At 41.7% G+C, this 26761-nt stretch overlaps 1 protein-coding gene across 1 annotated transcript in view; it reads left to right on the top strand.

Moving 5' to 3' along the window:
* Positions 1 to 26761, top strand: part of LOC144532834 (attractin-like protein 1) — a 287336-nt gene that overhangs the window by 250438 nt on the left and 10137 nt on the right. Inside the window, exon 29 of the mRNA XM_078273772.1 lies at positions 17656 to 17770. Within this exon, the coding sequence (XP_078129898.1) occupies positions 17656 to 17770 (115 nt within the window). The remainder of the gene's footprint in view (positions 1 to 17655; positions 17771 to 26761) is intronic.

Below are 26761 nucleotides of genomic sequence, written 5' to 3'. Positions count from 1 at the left end.
TCTCTCTCTCTCTCTTTCACAAACGCACGTTGAGGCAATGTGCTTAATATGCAGGCGTGTGGAGACGAGGATGTGACCCGGTGTCCCATCTGAGGACTCAAGGAGGAAATGAGAGACAAGAAATAAACAAGGAGAGAGACACAATGAAGGAGAGAGAGAGAGAGATAAAATATGGATAGAGGGGGAAACAGAGGGTGAAAACAGGAGGACAAACAGAATATGGTGGACATTTTGGCGTTGTTGAGTTATTTCAGGCATGAGAGGTTCAAGGAGTAAAAGTCCAATTCCTTGGACATTGTTGCAGTAAGCCTCTAATATGCTTTCAGAAACGATGTGTTTGTGTGTGTTCGACGGATACTTCTCATATTCTGAGTTCTTCTAAGATATGTGAATTCTTAGAAAGTAATGCAACACATCCGCAAGACACAGTTAAGAACATGAACAGTGGATGCATTATTCAGTATAAGCATAAGAAGTAAGGTCAGCAAAAGAATTTGAGCAAACAATAACGATGGAGAAAACTTTGAGGAGAAACCAATTTTACGATGACGTTGCTTCCTTTTTTTCTGCCGTGATAACCGTGTGGTACAAAGTTTAAACTGTGCAAAATCAAAAGTTCTCAAGGAATATGTTTCAGTATAGGCCCAAGATCAGCCCTGTTCTGCCCCACGTGGATATACTTTTTAATCCTTATACCAAAAGGACCATAACCTGACGCGCAAGATGGTTGGGAAAGGGCAGGCACTTTTAAAAAGTACCTGGCAGGTGATTGGATGAACCATCTATTTATCACGTCCGCCATTGTTGTTTTAAATGAACAGTCGCCAAACACACCTAAGGCATGCTGCCATTAGGTCCTCCCCTTGTCTATATCCTTGACGTTCCACTTCCGGGATTCCGGATTTCACTGATTTAGGCTGGATTTCCGTTGCCTTGGGCTTCCTTTGTGTTGGCATTCTAAACTCCGGTCAATTTATGAGGACTTTGGTTAACCTTTTCTCAGATCTCTGCAGGGTAAATCCAGACAGCTAGCTAGACTATCTGTCCAATCTGAGTTTTGTGTTGCGCAACTACAACAACTTTTGAACGTACACGTTCCACCAAAACAAGTTCCTTTCCGAGGCTGTTTTGCAGAGGCACCGCAGCTTTTCCCGGTGCCTAGCACCGCCCAAGAGGATTGTGATTGGTTTAAAGAAATGCCAATAAACCAGAGCACGTTTTTTTTCTCCCATCCCAGAATTTTGTGTGGACTAACCAGACCTTCCTCCGCAGCGCCACGGTGGAGCAAAGCGGGACTGCTCCTCCCCTGACCCTGATTGGTGCGATAAGCTGGTAGTTGAGACACAAACGTTAGATCGGAGCCTGACTAAATGGATTTTCGTGTGATAACGTGATCCTGCGGTTCCTGTGATCCTCGTGATATCGCAAGAGTCCAGCTGCCGTGCAAGGTAAACAGTGACCCAGGCGTCTAAACAAACCACTCACACTTTAGCTGTGTTCCTCTGCATTCGTCTTGGGATGTAAGTATATAATAAGCCTCAGGTGACTGGCAGCCAGTGCACATCAAGGATAGTATACAGTAATAAGTCGTCATACCTAAACAACAGAATAGCTGGCTTGTCAGTGTCTTCCAAAACAACCAATATCATCATTTCAACAATAGTCATGCCATATGATTGTTTCAAATATGTGAATAAGTAGTTTTATTTCAAACAACATACATAACAAAAAACTTAAAATACAAGTCACAAAGTATTTCACTTTTAAAAACAAAACAAGCAAGAATAAGCACAATAAAAAAATACTCTTGCATAAATACCGATCCGATTCAATATGTATCTTGACACATTGAAGTAACAGTAGAGCTGGAGCTGCTGACTACTTCATCTGACACAATTTATTTTTAACCAGCTTCTTGATCCAAATACTGCAGGTCCTTTTTTGAAAATGATTCCATTACTCACAGGATTAACATTATTGAGAGACAGCTGATATGACCTACTGCTGGTAGAGTTTGTTCTAACAGATAAAAGTGATGGTCAGCACCGGCTACACAGTTGTTGTTTTTTGTAAGGTCCAATGAGAATAAATTGAAGTGTAGCCTATAAGAGATTCACTATGTGGCTTGTTTGATTATTTTGGTTTATTGTCCAGCCCCAGGAAAGAATATTTCGCAACCACTGACTCATCCTATACTTTGTATAGAGAGTATGACAGGAGGAGCAAAGCAATAAAGGCAAGAAATACAGACGGACTGTGGAGAAAAACAACAAACGGAAGGAATGAGAGGAAGGGAGGTATAACAAGAGATGATGAGCAGCAGTTAGAAGACGTGTGTGTGTGTGTGTGTGTGTGTGTGTGTGTGTGTGTGTGTGTGTGTGTGTGTGTGTGTGTGTGTGTGTGTGTGAGAGAGAGAGAGAATGTGTGAGGCAGCAGTATCTATAGACAGATTAACTCCCTAATAGATGAAAATTGTAAATAATTTGCTGTAATGGTGCATCCAGGCTCGGGGAGCAAAAGGCTGATTCAACACGACACTCGATCTCAGTCCCACTCTGGGAGTCTTCAAACACCGCTAAGCGATTCGCTTGACAAGCAGCCGACAAGCAGCCGTTCCCACCAACACAGAGTGCAACTCTGAGCCTCCGACTCCCAGCGGGGCAGCTTAAAGCCAGGGAGAAGCCAGAGAGAGAGAGAGAGAGAGAGTGTGTGTGTGTGCGTGTGTGTTTGGGGTTAAAAGAATATCATTCCTCATTTCATCTCCTGTCATCTTCTCTCTCCCTCGCCTCTGTCGCTTCATCTCTCCTTCTCCTGCCCTCCAGCCCACTACACTCCTGTTTGGTTCTCCTTCCCCTTTTTCTCCTCCTCCCCTCTTCTCTGCTCGTGTTTCCTCTTTTATCTCTCTTTTTTTAAACTTTTACTCTTCTCCTTTCTTCCCTTGTCTTTTCCTCTCCCCGCTTCCTGCCCTCTCCTTTTATTTCCTTGTCTCCTTTCCTCTCTTCGATTAGTCCCCCTCTCTCATCTATTTGTATCTCCTTGTTTCCCCTCCTCTTCCTCTCTCCTGTCCTCTGCTTGTCCACTCTCTTCTTGTCTTGTGTCCTCTTGTCTTGCCTTCATCCCTTCATTCCTCTCCTCTCAGTTTTACTTTCATCTCTTCTTTCTTCATCATTTTCTCTTCTTGTTTCCTCTCTTTTCCTCATCTAAACCACTCCATGTGTCTGTGCATTCATACATTTTAAATGTAGAAGTTGTCAGGATGATGCTGGAGGACAGCCTGCAGAAGGTTGTCACGGAGACAACAGAGTGTCCGCTGTGCAGGGCCCTTTATGTTTACCAGTTGTAGGTGACAACAAACTGTTTGAGACATGACGCACAGCTTTTATGGGGGAGTAGAGAAGAAGAAGGAAGGGGGAGAGAAGGGACAAGGCACACCATATCTGCTGTTGGATCTCTCTGATGATTGGGATATAGATACCACTTTGTGCCGGAAAATCTCCTCTCACTCTCAGAGCTGGAAGGGATTTTCTGTTTTCTTAGAAGTACCTCAAACATGTCCGCCTGATTCCCTCCGTCTCCCTCTCCCCAGGCTGTGAGCTGAATCCAGATATGAATGGCAAACTGCATTTTTTCACTCGTTTTATTCAAAGAAAACAGCTTACCTCTCAAATTCCACAAGGAAGGAACAGCGCAGCGACACATGCTCACTCTGTAGCTCTAAAGGTCAGAGGTCGGGAGCGGTATGCAGTGTTTCTCAATTGGTGGGTTGACCAATTTGCATCTTTAACCTGTTAACACCCACCGGGTCGCCGCGGTTACGTAATTTACATAAGTTCTGACACGTTACATAAGTATTTAAGCACAAAAGTTCAAAACTTTTGTCAAGTACATCGTTTGATTAGAAAATTCTCTGCAATTCAATCATTCAGTTCATTTTACTGAAATCATTAACAGCAAGCATTATTCACGATCTTAGTGCTCATGCTATTGAAAAAAAAAAAGAAGAGAAAAAGGACAAAATGATGACGCTTCCCTACCTGTAGGCTGTCCTAAACGCTCAATCCCCGTCCGTTCCTGGCTTATTTATATTCCTCTAATCCGTAAGTGTCCACAGATCAAAAGGATATCCTGGTTGATCTAAAATCCTGTGCCGCAAATAGCACTGGTAATGTCACAGTGTGCTGTTTCTCTCTGAGACGAAGAAGAAAGGAAAGCTTGTGTTTTCCATCAGGATCTTCATCTGACTGTATGTTGTAATTACCACTTAATGAAACACAAATGTCACTCCATCTAAATCCTTTTTAATTGCATGTAATTCCTTTCTGCTAAAATGGCACAATCTGCAAAAAGTTAACAAAACAAAAGACAGGAACAAGTGTATTATCTTAAGTGGCATATCTTTTTTAATATACAGAATAACAGCAAAGAAACAAAGTTGTGAATATTTTCTGATGCTGTTAAATGTATTTTGCATCATGATATTTGTAGACACAGCAGTAAACAGACCTACTTTGTATTTTTCCAACTATGATCAGACGAGAAGTGAGTGATACATATTCTTTCGGTAAGGTCTTTTATGCAGGACTATTTACAAAATGATCAGCTACTAGGGCTGTAACGATACACCAAACCCACAATTCAGTTTGTATCACGATTTTTGACCTACGATTCGATGCAAACCTTGATTCTTTTTCAGTAAACGTAATACAGCTATTTTTCTGCCACATGGCATCGTTTTGTCATTGATTACATGCCACTTTGCAACACAGTAATGCAACATAGATAAGGTCTATGTTGCATTACTGTGTGCATTTATTGATATTGATTGATTTCAATATCGTTCGAAGAGATTCTTTTGTACCTTAAAATAATGTTTCCAAGTTTGCCAGATCGGGTAGCAGATCTGCAGTTTGAATGAGACATAAGACTAATGGTAATGGTAGCGGTAATGGACAATTCCACTTCCAACCTGTAGGGGGACCAAAGAGGAAAAGTGCTTTGGTGCCTACTATAAAGGTGCTGGTTGACAAGTAGCTAATGCTAATGCTTGGTCTATAACGTTAGCTAATTCTTGGTGGGTAACATAAGATTACGACATTGTTCAACACGTGCAGTTATTTTTAGTATGATTGTTTTGACCACGGTTGACAACTCTAATGGTAATTTAGCCAGCTAGCACGCCCCTGTCTGTCTGCCTCACTCTCCCGGTGCTGGAAAGCTTCAGTCGGGATGAGAGCTGACAACAGCCCCGGGGACACATCCACAGTCAGCCCCCAGCCAGCTAGCAGCCATCCACTATCATTACAGCAATCCAAACCCGGTCAGCACTTAACTCCGGTGCTAAGGACGCTAACGGCAGTTTACTGAACTGTCGGGAAACAGATCCAGGCACCCAAGTCAGAACAGCGGCCATTCGTAACGTTACAACTCCGTTAATGTTTAGCCGTCTTTACAGTTAGCTAAATTTACCCGACAAAAGGGGGATAATGCTAGCCTGGTCCTACCAGACTCTAGTACATTTCATTTGTACAGAGAGTCTGGCCACTCTCCATTGACAAGTGTTAACTTCCTTGAAGGCGGGTACTCTGTTGAAGTTTAAAACTATTGGATATGCCCAGAGCCACTCTGGATCTGCCATAACCAATCGCTAATGTTTGGTCGTGACGTATGTCATGTGCATGTGCAACAAGAGGGGAGACCGTCAAGGCTATTAGCATTAGCACCGCTATCGTTAGCCTTAGCCAACTCCTTCACCACTAAGGGAGCGAGCTGGAAAATCTAACTTTTCCCGAACCCCGTGGGGAGGAGGGCCACAACATCATGGCCACCAACACAACTCAGCAAAGATTGTTCTTGCTCGGGCTTTAACTTCTGGATATTCGGGCGGCGTTGCATCTTTCTAGCGCACATCCTCAACGTCATCGTTCTCAGCCACTCCCTCTGTTCGCTGATTGGACCGTCGAAAACCCAAGAATATACCGCAAACCCAGACGGAGTACTGAAGCGAAATGAAATTTGAGCGGAAGCGCTAGGATAATGCACCAAAACGACTAATACCAATAGTAATTTAAAGATGTGGTAGCATTGGATCTGGATGGGAAGGATAACTCTGGGAGTTGGAAGAGGTGTGACAACCATCCACAGGTTCGTGGATCTGAGTGTCGCGATTTCGGTTTCATGTCGCATATCGTTACAGTCCTATCAGCTACCAAGAGCTTTCTTACAGAGACAATCCCAATGTGACTGGACAACCTTTAGCTAGGGCTGCTCGATTATGGAAAAAATCATTATCATGATTATTTTGGTCAATATTAAAATCACGGTTATTTAGCACGATTACTCATTGACTTTTGAAAAGATGTTGCATTTATTGAACTTCAAATACAGTGAAACAGTTGAACAAATCCGATGTGAAAACACCATCATCTGTGAGATTTCCCTTGATACTTTTCCCATTTGAACATCTTCATTCTGAAGACCAAAAAGAAGTTTACTTGCAAAAAATAATTGTGTTTCTCGATTACTCTGTTTTTTGTGATCGTTAGGAGCCGAAAACGGTAATCGCAATTAAAATTTGATTAATTGCACAGCCCTGCCTTTAGCATTGCCTACCCCAGCTGACCGACAACTTAAACATGAGGGGAACATTTCAGGTTTCTCACACTTGTCACTTGATTAATTAGAGCTAACAGATTTAGATTTGTATTGTGCTTTTTTCTAAGGCAACGCTAAGTAGCTACGATGGGCGTTTGCTGCACTCTGAAAACGTTTAAGTGTAAACATTCCTACTATCAACTACCTGGCCCGTCATTTTAATTAGGACATCTTCATTGCTAAAATAAGTGTGAATAATATTTTCCCTAGATGCCCAACAAATCAAAAGTTATGTAATAACATGCTTACTAGCAAAACATCCTTAAATTCATGTTTTTAAATACATGTTCTCACCCAAAGTGGGTTGTCAGATGGATAAGCACGACAAATGCACCTAACACACACACACACACACACTGTCTGTCTCGCTCCCTGATCAGAAACATTTCCTCTCAATCCAGCAGACTCCCTAGGGAGGACAGCGACAGATACAGACAGAGAGAGAGTGAGAGAGAGAGAGAGAGAGAATGGAAAAAGGGGAATTGGATGCAGAGAGAATTGGACGCGACAATTTTCTGCCCTGCGGGGGTGGACATGCATGGCCAGTCTAATCCGCTAAGGAGGGCCCGACATGGGAGACTCTCCACACCTCTAGGGTCAGAGAGCAACGCAGTGCTTGTGTATGTGTGTGTTCCCACTTGTGAGATGTGTTGGACAGGGAGTGCGGCCGGGGTCGCAGCGCGTTCAAAGCCCTTCAATCTAGCATCGAACCCTTTGTGTCACTTTAAAGCCACTTGAAATGCCACCAGGAAGGATGAGAAAGAGGCAATAAGTGATCATTCATGACTTTAAATAACCCTTAGATGTTTGTTTTCTCCTGGAAATGTCTTGAACATTGTAAGCAAACTTAGCTTTTACTGATTTAATTGTAGAATCTAGCATATGAATAATGTAGGTCCTAATACATGTTTATTTTATAAGACAATTTCTTGCCAAAAATTTAAAAAAAAATCCTAAAATGTTGCATAAATAAATGAAAACTGGAAAATACTTGATTTGAAGGGCTTTTATAAAACATTTGTCCACAAAATCTTTGTGTTCTCAGTGAAGAAGAAGCAATTATATCTAATTATATCTCTTTTATTACTTACAAATGTAGAAAGCTAAACCAAAGTAGTTTCAATAATACAGCAGGATAAAGGATTCAAATTTAGATTTGATGCTAAGTTTCAGAACTCCAACCTGCGTATTGGTGCCTCCTTATACAGTTTCTTTGCTCTGAACAGCGAAGTATTAAAAGTGTAACATCCAGTTAATCAGAGTATCAAACATCCTGCTGTGTGTTGAGATCGTGCCCGAGGCTTTTGTTGATATGAACAAAGATAGTACGAGCATCGTTTTAAGAGATGGCCCTGATATCCGAGTTGTAGTGTCTTATTTCTTCCTGGTTGTTAGACAGTATTTGGGTAAAGCTCTGTTTAACTCTTAGCTGAATCCAAATACAGTACAGTATGTGTGTCTCCCAGTAAGCAGTGATTCAGTCATTTACAGATTAAAAGAAGTCTGGACGTCTTAGTTAAAATGAGGGTACATTTGGTTGTAAAGCGAATGTCCTGACATCTGTTTCAACATTATTTCCATAAATATATTTGAACATGTAGTTCAGAGCTGCTTCACATTGAAACATAGTCACTGAAATATGTTAAAACAATGGTGTTATGGTACCTGGATGTCTAAAAAAAGAGGTGGAGAAAATGAGACAGACCGAAATGGAGAGACAGATAGATCGACAGAGAGAGAAGGCCATTAGGAGAAGGAGATAGAGAGTGAGAGTGATGGAAGTAATGGGCAGAGAGGCCTGACAGTGAAGAGGGGACAAGAAGGGGAGAGGGGAACTGACCACACGATCTGAAGCAGAATTTGGAGGGAGAGGATGGAGGGGATTTCATCACACTGTCATTGTGCATATATTTCTGTGTGTATTCATCCTCTGACCTCCAGTCACACTGCTGAATTATCCAGGGTTAATGTTTGACATGACTTTTAGATGCTTTGGCTGAGTCATGTTCCAGTTACATGTTAAAGTGCTCATATTATGCTCATTTTCATAATTGGTTCATAATTGTATTTAGAGGTTATATCAGAATAGGATTGCATGGTTTCATTTTCAAAAAACACCATATTTTTGTTGTACTGCACATTGCTGCAGCTCCTCTTTTCACCCTGTGTGTTGAGCTCTCTGTTTTAGCTACAGAGTGAGGCATCTCACTTCTGTTCCATCTTTGTTGGGAGTCGCACATGCTCAGTAGCTAGGTAAGGACTACTAGCCAGTCAGAAGCAGAGTATGAGGGCGTGCCCTGACAGTACCTAGGTAAGGACTACTAGCCAGTCAGAAGCAGCGTATGAGGGCGTGCCCTGACAGTACCTAGGTAAGGTCTACTAGCCAGTCAGAAGCAGAGTATGAGGGCGTGCCCTGACAGTACCTAGGTAAGGACTACTAGCCAGTCAGAAGCAGAGTATGAGGGCGTGCCCTGACAGTAGCTAGGTAAGGACTACTAGCCAGTCAGAAGCAGCGTATGAGGGCGTGCCCTGACAGTACCTAGGTAAGGACTACTAGCCAGTCAGAAGCAGCGTATGAGGGCGTGCCACGCTAGCAGCTAGGCGAGCATTATAACGTGTGTTCCAAAGTGACCACGTTTGTCTCTGAAGTAAAGGCTGGACTACAGTAGAGCTGTTTGGAGCAGTTTGTGGACAGTGTTTTCTGTTGGAGATGGTAAGTCCCTTTGGGGTGGACTGTTCTTGTGCCGCATGTCAGTTAAACGTACGTCCCGACCCAGAGCGTCAAAAAGTGACGCCAAGAGTCCCGACCACATGCGTCTAAATATGGATCAGAGCTTTAACTGACACATTTTTAACTGTGACACAGTCACAGCACCCTCATGGATACTAAATATTGACTCTGTATGAAAAGAATAGATGAAATTGCAGGAGCCCAATGCATCTCAGAGTGTCAGGCTGCTTAAATAGAATTAATGTCCCAATTTAAATGCTTTCTTCCCCATTCAAACTCAATCCCTGGGTCAAAGTTACCTTTTTTATTCGAGAGTTTAACCAGTCGGCACATTTTGAAAAGAGTTTCTTGTAATATCATTATATTGCTTGTTTTCTATCAACGGCCACGGCTCATTTGAAACAACAATCCCTTCCCCACGTTTCTGTTTCTCAGAGTAGATTGTATTGCCATGCCTTTGCTTGCTGTCCACTAGTAAATTACTTGCTTATTTGGATGGTTGGTTTATAAATTTGCACTTTACCACAACTGTGATTTTGTACTGCTACATCCAGTTAGAGACAGCTTCAGAGGAAAAGGAGGGGGGAAAAAAACAGTGATTCAGAGGAAAATAAACTTTTGGCTCAATTTTCTCTGGCCTCAGACAATTTATCCATCATGCCCCTGTAGCAGTACCCCCCACCTGTAAATACTGCTGAATTGACCACTTTGTTCATCCAGGGGATAAAAATGGGACAAAATGTTGCAACAGCCGTTTGTGTGTAGCAGGTACAAAAGACAAAAGGAGAGGATATGTGGCTGAAAAAACTGGAGAGGAAGGAAGCAGTGGGGTGAGACTGACAATTTCGTTGAATGACCTTGCGTCTACTGAAATGGATTTCTTGCCTCTATTCCCTGTTTGTTATTTTTGTTAAATGAAAAGAGAAAGAAAAACAGGCAGAATAAATGCACTCAAAAGAAGGTTTCAAGTGACCTTGTCTGAGTTTCCTTTTCCTGTTTGTTTTACTGTAAAATAAATACAGGACCTCAGGTATGGATAAGCACCACTTACATGATGTCGCATTGTCGTGTTTCTGCTGTACGACGAAAGCGTGTTGACGCAAACGGGGCGCTGGCGAGAACGAGCCAACGCGATGATGAATTCACACTCCACACTACTTGCGCACACAGATATGCATATTGTGTAACAGCGCTGTCATGATGCTGCCGCCTCTCTCCAGTGACGTTAGCTGTGTCCAATCAGGTTTCCTCCACTTAGCCAAGTCAGAGGCCGTCTGCTCTCACAGGAAAGTGTGATTGAGTCAGAGACATCTTTATTAATGTAGCACATTTAAAACGACATAAATTGACCCAAAATGCTTTACCACCAAGGCCGATGGTCTGATCTCCATATTGAAAAAGTAAAACGTACATAATAATAATAAAATAATAATACATTTTATTTAAAGGCGCCTTTTTCGGCACTCAAGGACACCGTACAGGGATGCATACGACATTTAAAAACAGTTGTGGATGGCCTTGAATGTAAACAGGAGGACTTTGAATTGGATATGTAACTGGACCGGGAGCTGTTGGAGGACTGGAGTGATGTGGTGGATGGAGGGGGTTCGAGTTATGATGCGGGCAGCTGAATTCTGGACCAGAATTGGAGGGATTTGTGAGGGAGGCCGAAGAGGAGAGAGTTACAGTAATCCAGACGGGAAGTGTCGAGACTGTGGACAAGGATGGCGGCAGTGTGGGGGGTCAGGGAGGGGCGGAGGCGATTGATGTTTCGTAGGTGGAAGTAGGCAGACCAGGTAATGTTATTGATGTGGGGTTGAAAGGATAGTGTGCTGTCAAGGATGACACCCAGACTCTTAACCTGTCGGTTTTAACAAACAACAATACAAAATGTAATACAAAACAACTGACATAATAAAACCAAAGTCAAGTAAAGAAGGAGGAGGTTTGGAGAGGGAATTAAATCAACAACAGATAAAAAAGCAGTATAGAGATGCTAAACAATGCATTGCTTGCTCATGGAAATCGGACACACCTTGTGGCACATCGCAATGGTTGAGGGGAATTACTTTTTACTCAGCTTCAGAAAAGATAAGTTACACAACAAAAAATAGGCTTGACAAGTTTTGGAAAATTGTAAGCTTTTTCTTCAATTTCCTTGAGAATAACAATATGGATGTGGATGGTTGGAGTGATAATTATCTGTACTATACGGTGTTGTGATAAACAACTGCTGTATGTATTCCGTGTAAGCATACACCTATGGATGTACAGATTCATGACTGTGGGTACTACAGCTACTACATTTGATCCTTGTTCTCCTTTCTGTTTTATGTTATGTGCCTTGTTGTATTGTTTTTGTTTGTCAAATGTACAAAAACTCAATAAATATATTCAAAAAAGCAGAATAGGGAAATAAAAGATAAGTCAAGGGACATATAATAAATAATAATTTACGGTGCTGCATTGCAAACCCCTATAGAGTTCGATTTAACGGGGGGGGGGCAACAAGTATTTAGCTCTGAGATGAACAGACTGGACATTTCTGTACACATATGTGCACATTAGATCTCAGCGAAGTCCACCATACCAAAAGCTGTAGCACATAAGGAGGAGGATGCTGGCGGTGGGAGCTGCAGCAGCAGATGTGTTGACATGAGATGAGGGAAATAGTACTGTAAGAGCTGTCACGTTACAAAGGTCGTCTCGTTTCTATCTGTATCAGTTGTGATTGGATGTTACTCGCTAGTTGAGTAGCAATCGGCTGATCCAAGCAGGACGTCAGAAGCCGAACTACAGTATAAAACATTGATGCAAGCTAGGTAAGTCCTTTTGAGGTTTTAGTTAATAAGACCAATAGGTTATTTTTGCTTTTATTCATACGAAGGAGCATAATTTAGCCTGACGTCGTCAGAATATGAGTCTGATACTGCTCCATTGGGCTGTGATTATGGGGCTGAAACACGCAACCGAGCCATGAAAGAAAATGCCTCTCAATTGGATAGACCTACAACCAATCAGAGCAGCGGAATGACGGCAGGGTTTTCATTGCGCCCCATCTTCTTAGCGACAAAGGGGCCAGCTGATAAATTAAACCGCCGAATTTTTCCGAAACCCGTAGGAAGGACGGCAAAAACATCTTTCCGTTCGACAAATGCCTTGGTTGCGGTTCTCTGTTCCTCTTTTAAAATGAATGCGCTGTCGATATCTTCTATAACAGACGCAGTGGCGGAATCTACACATCTCAATTCTCCAGCTGCAGCCATCGTTTGTTGTAAACAAATTCAACCCAAGCGCTCTTTGGTGACGTGGTTGATTACGTTACTGTTGATCATCTGTCCATCATCGTATAAAGCCCGCCCTGACAATTTGATTGGTCTGAACAGCTCTGTTTCGAGCATAGTTGCTCCACAACGGATCAAGTCCAGACCGAAAATGTTGTGGGTGGGGCTAAGTTCAGCTGGCATCCAGGCTAGGCATAAATGGTTACATTCATGGAAATATTGCAACACAGAAATCATAGAGACACGAGGAGGGATCACTAGAAAAGTATGCCAATGTACATGACACATTGGACAGAGAACAGACAGAAAAAAATAATAATACCTGTATGCATTCTAACTCAAACTTAATGAATAATAATAATTAATATTAATAATGTATTCACCAAAGATGGCACCAAACCTCTTGAAACCTGCATGGTTAAAAAAAAACGAAGAAAATCTCTCTGGATTATGTCCAATAATTCCTTATAGAACGAAGGACTGATAGTGCTCAGTGATGCCAAGTAGCCAATTTCAACATTGCACACAGTCAGCAAAAACTGTTGTCTGGGCTTAAGTGGCACTTGATATTTAAAATATAAATAAAATGAGAGAGAGAGAGAGAGAGAGAGAGAGAGACCGAGACCCTCTCACTGTCAGGTCAGAACCTCTGTTCTCTTCGGCTCTACTTAGTGGCTGTCAGCTGAGAAAGCTTTTATAGTGGACAGACAGCTCAGCAGGATTTCACTATTGAGTTCAATGGCTACCTGGACTCCACCCACCTGACACCCCATTCTACCTAATCTCTCTCTGCACCTCTCTTTTTATCTTCTCTGTTCATTTCTCCCTCTCTCTCTTATACCTCTCTTAATTGTCACTTCTGCTCTCTGTAGCTCTCTGTCTCTCCCTCTCTCTCCCTCTCTCTCTCTCCCTCTCTCTCTCTCTCTCCCTCTCTCTCTCTCTCTCTCTCTCTCTCTCTCTCTCTCTCCCTCTCTCTCCCTCTCTCTCTCTCTCTCTCTCTCTCTCTCTCTCTCTCTCTCTCTCTCTCTCACTTACTGTGATTAGGTTGGGAAAAGAGCCAGGGAAAGCTCTTACAGTCGTCACATCACCCTGGCTCTGCTTCATCATTTACACACACACACACACACACACACACAAGTACACACTGGCACAAACACAACACTTGGAGATTCAGGAACACACACACACACACACACACACACTTCTCTGCTGTTAGATTTGTCATCTTGCTAAGCAACCTGTTATTAACCATTAAGATCACATGGTCGTGTGTGTGTGTGTGTGTGTGTGTGTGTGTGTGTGTGTGTGTAAAACCATTCGCCCATTGCTATAACAGATGGCAAGTTTTGTAAACTCACCAAGTAGAAGTAGTTTGTCACTGTAGTACATTGGTCCTGGGGAGTTTGGAGCTGCAGTTCTGATTGTGGCCACTAGTTCAGCATCGCTGCAGAGCCCCGCACTGTTCTCAGAGCCCCGCACTGTTCTCAGAGCCCCGCACTGTTCTCAGAGCCCCGCACTGTTCTCAGAGCCCCGCACTGTTCTCAGAGCCCCGCACTGTTCTCAGAGCCCCGCACTGTTCTCAGAGGTGCAGTGACAAATGCACCAATAACAGAGGAGGAGACAGTCTTTTTTTCTCAAGTTTGAGAGCTTAGAGTCTTTGAAAATGTTTTTATGAGGTAGGAAATGCTTTTAACATATTAGTTAATCGTTAAGGATACACATATGTCAATTTAGTGAGATATTAAAAGAGAAATATTAGTTGTTTTGTACCTCAGGTATTCTTCTTTTTTGTGCTTTTCACTTTTAGTTTTACATTTGACTTTTTCATGTTTTTTTGTCTTTGTTCATTTATTTCATTTTTATTTATTCTTGAGTGTCACTGGACTCGTGCTCTGCGGGTATCTTTTCTGTTTACTTACGTGTGAATTTGAATGACCTTTAACACAACTACCTGGTCACTTCCTGGAGGAAATAGTGTCTCGTAAACAGGACGTAATGTAAATGCGCTTGTGAGTGTGTGTGGACTGTAGATCTAAGGAACTAGTGGATTGTAACTATACACACATAAACTAAAGTGCTGTTGCTTTGGAAACCGTGCTCACCATGAAGCAAATGAGAAAGGGAACATCCGTTATTTGCAGTGGCGTGGCACCAAATTCCGGACCCTGTACATAGGCATTCATGTACACACGGCTATTCATTCTAGTATTTTTTTTTTAATTATTTTCCCTCCCCCCCCCAGTCCGACGGCCCTGGTTATTTGTGCATGCCCCATTTTATTCTCTCACCGAAAAAAAAACCTAAACAGAACAATGAGTCATTGTTTTGTCTGTGTATTATCTCAATCAGGAGAAAGAGTGCTTGCTAATAAGAAGGTCTAGTTACAGAGGCTGTGTGTGTGTGTGTGTGTGTGTGTGTGTGTGTGTGTGTGTGTGTGTGTGTGTGTGTGTGTGTGTGTGTGTGTGTGTGTGTGTGGTTAGTAGGAATTCATCATTTCCTGACAGTCTGAAAACACTAAACAAACAGGGGAGCCTCTTCTCTTGCCTCTAATTACGCTGTACGCTCCAGCACTTAAACCTATTAGCACCAGAGGGGATGTTTACGTGTGTGTGTGTGTGTGTGTGTGTGTGTGTGTGTCTGTGTGTCTGTGTGTCTGTGTTCTCTCTGTGTTTGTACCAAGGTGGTCCAAGTACTGCTGTTAAGCTCATAACTACTTTGACAGCAGCCTACTGTGTTGACATGTCCTCTAATTACTGTGTATACATGCCTGCTGGGTGCTTAACATACTGCTATATATTTGTTTCATCCAATTTTAAAAAGTTGGACAGTTGGGTTCAGTCCCACAGATGATTCTTTGAGTATTTAGAATTGAAGGTCACCCTCAGTAATTCATTTTTGGACAGCCATTTGGTTGTTTTAAACCCTTTATTTACCATTATTGAGCACACATGGTCTTTTCCCCACAGTGACTTGCTTTATACGTATGCAGTTTGACAGAGTTGTGCTGTGAGCAGCCCACTACGTCCACAATATTTCACTGTTCACTGTTATTTCACATGAGCACCTCTGTGTTCATACAGTAGTTTACGTGTGTGTTCAATATTCTTCCATGTGTTTAAAAAAATTCATAATTAGAAAACAACCCAATGGCAATCCAGTAGAAATTAAATATACATTATATTTGGGCTTTTTGTGTGTGGGTATGCCCTGGTGACATCTGTGAACAGTAACAGTAGCAGCAGGGATACTGCTTGTGTGACTGTTAGTCTGATTTGTCTTGTCAAAATGAAATTCCCAAAGTACGAGTGTCATTTGTACGCTTCCAGTTGTCATGTGAACTGACACATTTGCTCATCACTCAGAGTCAAGAGGACGAGTCAGAAGAGGGAGAGGAGAAGGGAAATAATAATAAAGAAAAAGGAAAAAAAAACAGTCAGGAAGATGGACACTTACGTGTAAAACAAAGCAAGGAGGGAAGAACAGATGTGTGGAGAGGCTTGTGAGCTTTTTTATATATATATATATATATATATATATATATATATATATATATATATATATATATATATATATATATATGTGTATGTACCATTTGTACCATTTTATTCTCTCCATTCTCTCACCGAAAAAAACCTAAACAGACTCATTGGTTTGTATTATCTGAATCAGGAGAAAGAGTGCTTGCTAATAGGAAGTTCCAGTTACAGTGGCAGTGTGTGTGTGTGTGTGTGTGTGTGTGTGTGTGTGTGTGTGTGTGTGTGTGTGTGTGTGTGTGTGTGTGTGTGTGTGTGTGTGCACGCCTCACTTCCCCACAGACCACAGTAATAAACAAGGTCTATCTCTGTGACCTATGGGGTACAGAGTGGCAGAAGGGTCAAACCTGATCGATTAACTCAATGACTCTCCTTGTTGTGTATTCAAATGTAAGGAAACCCTATCCCAGCCATTAAATATCATTAGACAGACAGTAAGACACAGTATATACAATCAGATCCACAGGCCCTGTGCAGGATGGTTATTATAGTATAGGAGTGGTTCTTTTTATTTCATTTCTAGTTTCTAGTTTGTGCAAATATTCGGTAGTTCCATACTGTCCCAGTTTTTACTTTATTTCATATGAACTTACTTCTTATTATCCCATGCTGCCCTTAGCACAATATAAACCTGTTTAAAGTGTGTTGGATTATTATCCCTTTGCAAGAAAGTAACTTTTGGAAACATAAAATCCAGTTGAAAATACATTTAAACTAGTTTACCTGTATAACAGTATTTTTTTTGTTGTCGGTAAATCTGCAAAGATAAAAAAAAAAAAGATATTAGTCTTATATACAAACTACAACACTGGGAGTTTTGGCTCCATTTGACTAATAATAAGGAAATGAAAAGCCCCTTATACTGTTTGGCTCAGAACAATTGTTACTTGATCTAATTGTCTTATTTGATGGGATATAATAATGGATATAAAAACCTACCTGAATAGAATGGACGGCTGATATCTAAATGTGTATTGCACACTTAACTAGAGAGACAGATGATTTCCTACCTGTCTACGTTAGCTGCACAGCAGGCGGAGCTCCATAGGCTGCCGTCCAGCCTGCTTCCCCCAGCTGGGAGCTTCAATCACGGGGGGAGGTGGCAGCATGAGCTCTGGGTGTGTGTTACATCGGCTAGCTGCTCTGTTAGCTTGATAGGAGCATTGTGCACCTTCCTATACACACATAGGAAGTATAAAACTCACGTATACACACGCTGATGCTAGTGTTCCAGCATCTGTTGTGACACTGTCTGAAAGGGGAAATTAATCTATATAATCAATCTGTGGTCCAAACACTGGCATCTCATTTTCTTTTTTATGATGTTTAATTCTAATCTTTTTACTTATGTTCTGTCTAGTGTGTACTAATTTGTTTATCCTGTGTGTGTGTGTGTGTGTGTGTGTGTGTGTGTGTGTGTGTGTGTGTGTGTGTGTGTGTGTGCGTGTGCGTGCAGGCGGTGCCGAAGCCCATAGCCATGGAGCCGTGTTGGGGGAGCAGAGCAGGTGTTCTGACGGTGCTGCTGTATCTGCCCAGAGTCCCATCTGGAATACCTCCACCAGGACAGTCTGGTATGATTCACACAACTACACACACACACACACGACACATGGAATCTGGTATTGCATCTCTTCTTTTTGTTTGATATTTGTTCATCTTTCTCAATGACAATTTTGGGGCATGATGATTGCACAGGTTACACAGTCATGCTAATTCCATCTAGGACACTAATTGACATTGGCTTATTGGCTAAAAATACCTGAAGCTTCTGTGTACATGCTCTTCTTTTCATCAGCATAGTTTCATCAGCATAGTTTCATTTCATTCATTCAGTTATTTGGTGCCATTTTTTTCTACTTCTGCAGTGTTTTTTTCATTTTTTATTTCCTTCTAATTAGTTGTTGGCCTGTTAACAGTTCTTTGTATGCCTGGCATGTATTGTCCAGTAAGGTGGTGCAGAATATTATGCCTTTCATTGGGGGAAAAAGTGCTGCCTCAATCATGCTTTGTGCTGATATTTTTGAAAAAGGCAGGTGCATGATGACCAGCTGCAGTATTTGCCACTATCAGCAGACAGTATATATGTCCAACTGTCAGAGACACTTACCAGACACAGCTAATGTTCCTTTTTATGATTGAGTGTAACAGACATCAACACTACCACTGGGGATTTCTCCATTTTCATTTGATTGTCGCTGTTGTTGTAAACTGTCAGCTGTCTCCGATCCATGAAATACCTCATCTTTGTCATTGTAGGCTCACAAAAACACAGTTCACGCCATTTGTGATCCTTTTACAGATTGTGATCCCTTTAACGATGTCTAAGAAATAGTCCAGATGTAGCGAGCGGTGCCTCCCGTGTGCCTCGCAGCAGCTTCCCATCAGCTCACATGTAAAACAGGCTCTGGCAGTTTAAACTAAAGCAGAAAAACACAGTAAAATGTGATGGCATCGGAGGAGTCATCCAAAATGACTTGATGTTTCCTGCCGCTGTCATCATTAGAACAGTCTGCAGCCACACAGCAGGCAGCTTAATAGGGTAAAAGGATGTTTTAAAGGCCAAAGGTTACATGTTCAATCCCTGTAAGTCGTATCTTTATTCAAGGCTATCCAAAGACATTGCTCTTTTAATCTGTGAGTACCAGTTTAATGCCTGACAAATGTAGAGGTTTGGTCCATGTTATCTGCTCATGGTATAAGATAAGATAGACTTTATTAATCCCACACTGGGGAAATTCCTGTCCTACAGCAGCTAAAAAAAAACATCAGAATAACACAACTACACATTAAATAGACATAGGAGAAAAAATATACAGAAAGTGTTATAAGAAATAGAAAAAATAGAATTAGTTATAATAATAATAATAATAGTAATAATGCAAACATATTTACACAATAAACACCCTTATATAAACAGACAGTATATATACACAGATATACAGATGAGTACGGTGCGGATGAATAGAAATGACATATTGCACAGATTGAGGTGACAGAGCGTAATAAATAAATATGTAAGTAGGAGCTCTGTGGGGGTTATCCCTTATCTTAAAGTCCAGGGATCTCATTTATAAACATGGCGTACGCACAAAACGGGGCTGAAAATGTGCGTACGCCACTTCCCACGCAAAGGTTGTGATTTATAAAAAACAAACTTGACGGGAGAACGTGCGGTCCTCCACGCAAACTCTGACCCGTGCGTACGCACATTTTGGAGACAAAATAGGAATTGGCGACGCAGATGGTGAGGTGGTGAACTGAAGTCAGACTGCAGAAAGTAAATGGGAAGAACGATTACTCCTAATATTTTCAAGTATTGATGCCTCATGCACATTTTTTCACTCCATATCATCCGTTACCATGACAATTAAATCCAGCAGTGTTATCTGCGCTTGTACTGAGGGATAATTGTTCCATACACACCTCCAACTCAAATCTTAAATAAAAATGTGTTCTTAATGTTTAATCGGCGCCGTCTCACCGCCACATTGTCCGCTACAGAGCGCAGGAGGAGGAGATGGCCCGACTCCATGGAATACAGAATAGCATCAAATACCCTAGCATTAGATAACGGCAGAACACAGTGTAAATAACTAATTATCTGTCTTCAATACTGTGCATATTTCATCAAATGTCAAAGTCAAAGCTCTGGCGCAATCGTTACCCTCAATGTCCTCATTATTGGTCCTAACTTTAATACTGTTTGTGACAAAACCTGCATGAAGAAAAGTGTGTTTGCCTATTACACTTTCTTTCGTCTTCAAATTGTATCTCGGGGGGAGGGATACCACTAGTTGATGCTGTGTTGGCAAAAATCACAAATTGTTGTAAACAATGCGTAATGCTGCATGATGGCACTGCAGGAGGACTATACGCTAATGGAAGAATCAGGAGAAAAAGAGACTTCAGGGACCACGACGATGACCGGCTAATATGCCGATTTAGATTCCCTAAAGCTGTGCTCTTGGATCTATGTACTGAATCGGGTCCAGTAGAGAGGGCAATAACGCACCGGAACCGTGCCATCCCAGTCCATCCCGTTCCAAATACAGGTCCTCGCCACTCTGGGGGTAACCGGCTGTTTCCAGAGGGAAATGTCAGACGGCTAAGTGTTTGTTTTTGTTTTTTTATGAATATTTTATATAATCTTCAACTTTATAACTAAGGCTTGTTTGGATATAATATATAGTTCTGTTAAATCTTATTATATACGTCTGGTATATCGAAGCTGTCCCTGAGTTTTGGACGGTATTATTAATACATGTAGTTATAGATCAGGTTTCCCTACACTGTGCAAGAACAGGCTGAAATTATAATTCAATTTGCAGCAATTGCTGAACGAATGAGATGTTTTTTGCTTTCTCTCCGCCAGTCATCATGATTCAGTGTAACAACAGCCAGTGTCATTCATATACTGATGAGCATTCACGAGGTGCTTTGCATTGACTATTTATGTTTAAAAATGGGCATGTACAGGGCGGGATAAGAGGCTGATCCACGTACGCACACTTGTAGGTAATCTCTGATTTATAAAGGGAACATTGCTTACAGGTGTGCGTACACAGGATTTTATGAATCTGACTTTTTTTTGGCGTACGCCATTTTGGGCTTTTGGGCGTACGTACACTTATAGTAAGGATCCTACGCACAGTTTTATAAATGAGACCCCAGGTATAGCGAGAATAAATGTGTTCCTAATCTGTCACACTACAGGAAAATGTGTTATTAACCACCCAGCCAAATCTGAATGACAGATAAATGATATAAAATTAGCTACCACACGTGGTCAACGAAACGGCACTGCTGGTATACACTCTAAATGTAGTAGTAACAATGTTTTTATACAGTAGGGCAGGGGTTATGTTAACGATGACTCCAGTGTGTCATCGAACCATGATTTCCAGCTAGGGTTTGAAGAAAAAAAATCTAAATGTGATTTTCCTGCCAGATACTGCGATTACGATTCGATTTGCGATTTCTTTTTTTTTTTTTGCTACATATTGCACCTTAAAGGACAATTCCTGTGGAAAATGAACCTAGCTTTTAATAACGAATGGGTACCGAGTCGACCGTTCTCTGGGATTTGTTTTCATGCTAATCGAATGTGACCAGTTTTAGCCCAAACTGCTAATTAGCTAAAAGAGAGTTTATAAAGACGGTACCGTTCGGTATACAGGCAGGCGCCATCTTGGGAAAACAGTCATGACCACCAACGCCGTGTAACTAGTAACCAGAACAGTACAGTCTTTCTAAACTATCTTTTTAATAAACTGTCTGTACATTTACAAAGTTCTCAATGCTTCGGTTTACATGTAGGGACCCTCATTATGCTACCATTGAAGTGTGGTGCTATTTTGAACCTTATTAGTGGTATAGAAATAGAGATTTCTTTTTACTTTCGCGTAGCCTGATGACTAGCGTATTAGCTAATTAGTGGTTTGCGCTAAAACTGGTCACATTTGATTAGCATGAAAACATATCCCAGAGAACGGTCGACTCGGTACAAATGTGTTATTAACCCCTAGGTTCATTTTGCACCGGATTTGTCCTTTCAATAAATAAAGTAATAAAAAAAAGTAAACAACCTGTGATATGTGTAACATTATTCCAGGATTTATCTTCTGAAAAAAAACAGTAACTATAATAATGAAAAGAGGAATACAAAATGTTAAACTAAATGTTACACCAAACATTCAGCTAAATATTGCACATTCGATTAATCGCGGTCTTCTCGATTAGCTCATCGCATTCTGTCAAATCGCGATTTTGATTTGAAAACAATTAACTAAGCCCAATTTCGTGCCGCCCCAAAAAATCCTGGACACAGAAATGGTAAAAAACTGTTTAACGGTCTTAACTCCACAATTCAGTTTACTGTCCTCTCACATGTTTTCAACATGTATGATGTGTTTAGAAGGAAATCGCTGATTTTGCTTTACCCAGACTTTAATGTTCTGTAGGTACTGGAGGTGTGCATCCAACTCTGGCAATTAAGGGGGAAGCAACATCATGCTTTTCTAATAGAACTTATTGACTAATTTACTGTTTAAATCTTCAGATGTTCTGCTTTTCTCTCTTTCATATGTTTTATGCATGAATTTATTTGGGGTTTGAACTTTTCTTTTTAGTTTTCTGACATGTTCTAGCCTTTACAATTAATCGGTGAATGATCAGAAGTTCTTGCTCTTTTTTTTTAAAACTGTAATTTTATTGTTTCACTGCTGGAAGTCCGTTTTGTAGAAAGTTCAGCTGAACTCTCAAACTATGCAAAATAAATGCAGAAAGCAGAAAAACAGCAGGAGAGCAAATCAACAATTTTCTAGCGTGCTGTAAAAATCAAACGGTCAAATGTTTTTATCCTGTGATTGCAGTATGTTCTCTCTGTTAGCATCAGCATGTCTTTCACAGTGATATTATGAATTATTCAGATGCACTTTTGACATATGGCACCTTTTAAAGAAGGTCTGATGTGGTTAGACCTGCCTGGTTTCCACCCAACACTTGCTGTTGGATCAATTGTTCCCCTAAATGAGACATCCTGACTTTCCACAGTCTGAGCTCATGTTGCTGCTACAGTATAGACGGACGTCATGCGATATCCCTCAGTCGTTCCAGCCGACCACCATGTGGCTGTAGAAATCACTGAAACAACAGCAGCACTTCCTCACAGACCCTACCGAGGCCCGGAGCGTTATGCACCGTCAGCATGAGGCCGACCTTCTCTCCCTGCAGCCCATCTTCTCACTCAGTCTCCGAGACCTTTCTCTCTTTATATTTTCCATCTCCCCTGCAGCTTTTTGGGAGACTGCTGCCAGTTCTTGTGTTGGTAGTTTGCTCTTTAGAAAGTGGACTGTATGTAATTGGAGCAGGTGTGAAAAGCCTCTGTTGCTCCAGACAGGAAGCATAGCCTTCAACACGGCGAGTACCTGACAGAGGAAACGAGCAGAGCAGACGGAAAATGACGCACTTTGCAAGAAAGCATTTTTTCTCAAGATAGAAGGTGCTTTATGTTGAAGCCAGTAAAATCGTATCAGCACTCACTGTATTGTAGTCTTATTCAACTAGGAGAAACCCATTGAGATTAAGGATCTCTTTTTCAAGGGTGAGTACAAAGGAGGGAATGAGAAGTGACAGTGTGTTTGAGAATGAGACAGAAAATGAAAGTTTGCTCCACCAAGAGGTAATTATGATGATTAAAAAAATACCCTTGAGGTTAATGGTAGCAAGTGCATTAGGAGCAACTGGAAGACCAGTAAATGGCTAAAAGTGAGAGTCTAAGTTTAAATTTGTATGGTGTTTACGTTGCGGTTGCTTTGCATGCGCTTGTAAAAAGTGGACATGTGAATAGTGAAGCCTATAAAGGTCTGCATTTGTTGATTTTAGACTTTGTCAGATGTTTTAATGTGACACACACCAATAGACAGGCAGAACATTGTAGGCGTAACACACAAATAACAATGCCTGAGTATAAAAGGATAAAAGCGTTGCAATGGACTTATGCAAAGGCCCATACCTGAGCCTTTAAGAAACTAACAGGATGAACCCAACTGGTTCTGCCAAAAATTCCAACATAAACTGAAAGAGACACAGTGGCCATTGGCAAAAGTCCAGCAGTGCAAATTGAGATTAAAAAACTGCAGATAAAACCAGTTTTAGGACATTAAAAGTGCGTAAAGACAGTGTACATGTATCAAAGTGAAAGCACTGGTGGTTTTCCATTCACCACCTACCCGATGTTTTCGACATTAGCTCGTCACAGCAGCAGCAGACTCATTTTCAGGAAATTAGGGCCAATAGGAGGCTTGTCAGTTCTTGTCAGGCTGCTCTCTGGGGGAAGTCCAGGCTCCTCTGTTGTTTTTCTCATCAAATCAATGACATAGCTGTCGTTGTTACCAGGGTTTGAAGCCTTGAATCGATGATTTGGGTTGTCTTGTCTGTTTGTGTAGTGATCACAGAGTCAGTCATGATCACAGATACAAACGCAAGCAATGACGAACATGCAAACACGTACAGTAACCACACACGATACAACTTCAAAAACACAGATAAAACTCGCCCACCCATCATCCATCCCCAGTCTCTGGCTCCCCCCCTCCTCCTCCATCCTCCCACCCCTGCTCCCCAGAGAACACTCTACATAGGGTCAGACAGCAGTCCTCCATTGATGTTATCATGTATGAACGTGAAGTCACTGCAGGCTAGCTCCGCCCACCCTCAGTGGGAGACACTTCAAGAGGAATCCTCGATGAGCGAGCCTATTTTAGCACGCCTTCCCTCGCACTGTCTTCTCTTTCTTCCCTTTGTTTTTCTTGTTGTCCTCCTTTGCTCAGCTCCCCTGAGGTTTTGCCAATAACTGACCCTTTATATGTAAGAGGGAGAAAAACATAAGACACCCATGTTGGCTTCAGAAGTGGTGGGGGGAGACTGCAGCACCAGCCTTACAATTTCTCAGCTGCCAGTTTTTCAACCCATATTCCTCACTCTGTCTTGTTTGTTCTTTCTCTCTTTCTGTATCATTCCTTAAACTTTTCAGGCTTAAGGCCTCAGACCAAGAGTGTGGCGTTGTGTATGTTCCAGTGATGAGTTTGTGCTTCTCCTTAAACAACGTGATACTGTATCCTTCAAAGCGGCCACACTAAGATTAGTCTGGATCAACGGAAGTACATTTCCAGGATAAAGACTGACACGTGCTGGATGTCCGCTCTCTGTGTGTTGCTGTTCTCAAAATCCCTTTGTTATGGAAAAGCTACATGCCGAAATTGGCTTTTCGTTTTGAAGAAAATTTGGATCATGCAACAAGGCAGGCCTGCTTTGTTATTTTGGGGTATGATTGTTAAGATTACAAATAATATGTTAATACCATTACTCTCTAAACTCTAATCGCCTGGTTTACAACTGGCATCAAAACACCCAGGCATATTGCTTTCTATGTAAGCCCATTTGTCAGTAGCAGTAGTGAGACGTGTGTCAGTATGGGTTGACAGGCTGCACTGCCTCATAAGAAGCCACTGTTACCTCTCAATATCCACACTCCACAAAAAAAATTATTTAATCAAATTCTGTGATGCAGTGCAGCCGGTCCGTCCTACAGTGAATTGTGATTTATGGTTCCGCGGAGGCTCCACGCAGAGCTTTCGCCGTCGCTTACGTAAGTGGCCTGAAGTTTATACTTGTGCGTTGGTGTCTGCGTCGATCTCTTTAAGAGAATAGCAGGGCTGGCATGTGTGTGTTTGTGTGATTAGCTACGGAGCGAGTACCGACTCTAGAGTAGTGAGAGAAACAAAGTGTCCATCCTGTGCTTTTTGACCACGGTGGGAAATCTGTAGCAGGAAAAGTGAACCCTCTCTCTTTGATTTCATGTTGTTTATGGAGAAGGAGAACAGGAAATGAGTAGGGGGAAATGCAATGCTAACAAGCCACGGCCGAGCGACGTGCATCACTGAAGCATAAATTGGCCTTAAGGGCGACAAATGTGATGCTACACGACATGAAATGTGTTTTTGACCTAAAGTCAAACAGTACTGTAGGCATTTGTGCGTTGTCCAAGAGGCAACATCAGTTTGACTGACTGGTGGCGAGTTTGTAAGCCTTTAAACATAAAGTGAAGAGTGAAGGTTAAATGGAGCGCAAGATCGACAGGCAGATTGGTAAAGTAATGTGGGAGTTGCTGACTCACATTGAAGCGGGATATGCCAGGAAATCTATGTTCCAACCCTCACCTATGGCCCTGAGCTTTTACTAGTGATCAAAAGAAAGAGGATGCAGATACAAGTGACTGAAATGACTTTCTGTTGCAGGGTGGCTGGGTTAGGGTTAGGAAGGAGGTCAGACTAGAACCACCGGTTTCTCATGTAGATAGGAGCCAGACGAGGCTGTAAACGTGATTAAACATCACAAAATCAAGGCATGAAATTGACATCTCACTGTTTAAATGCCCTCCCACCAGTCACTAGCACTGGTGAAGGCTCTTGGATGAGAAAGACATGCATTGATACAAGTGCTTTATTTATTTTTTATATATATATTTAATTTATTATTCAACTGTCAAATGCAAGTTGTGGTGTTGCACCACATGGTACAGTTGGCCTATGTCTCAGTGCTTCTGTAACAACACTTCAGATGTAAAAAGACATCCAATCAACAGTTACATTATCCTGCAAGACGGTACCTTTTCTCTGATACATGGACACTGTTATCACATTACAGTTTTAGAACATTAGAAATAGCATAGCTGTTTGTTTTTGAGTGTCAAACTCTGCATTCCTCTCTCTCTCTGTCTCTCTCCACAGGTTTGTCTGTGTGATCAGATTACACACTGCAGAAGTAGAGGGGGTCTCTGAGCTCTTGTATGGCTTTTTCTGATCTAGCGAGACGGAAACACACTCGCATAACACCCAGATTGCTGTGTTTATAGCCAAACCAAATCCTCTGATAAAACAATCATTCATGCACGATTCCTGGCCCTATAACCCAACCACTAATCCAGGAAATGACAGTGAGTAAACGCAACTCACTGCTGTTAGAGTGGCTGACAGCTGTCGTCAGCCAAATTGCAGTGGACG

Source organism: Sander vitreus, chromosome 17 (genome assembly GCF_031162955.1).
Source record: "Sander vitreus isolate 19-12246 chromosome 17, sanVit1, whole genome shotgun sequence".
Taxonomy (NCBI): Eukaryota; Metazoa; Chordata; class Actinopteri; order Perciformes; family Percidae; genus Sander; species Sander vitreus.
This window is presented reverse-complemented; position numbering and strand designations above follow the sequence as displayed.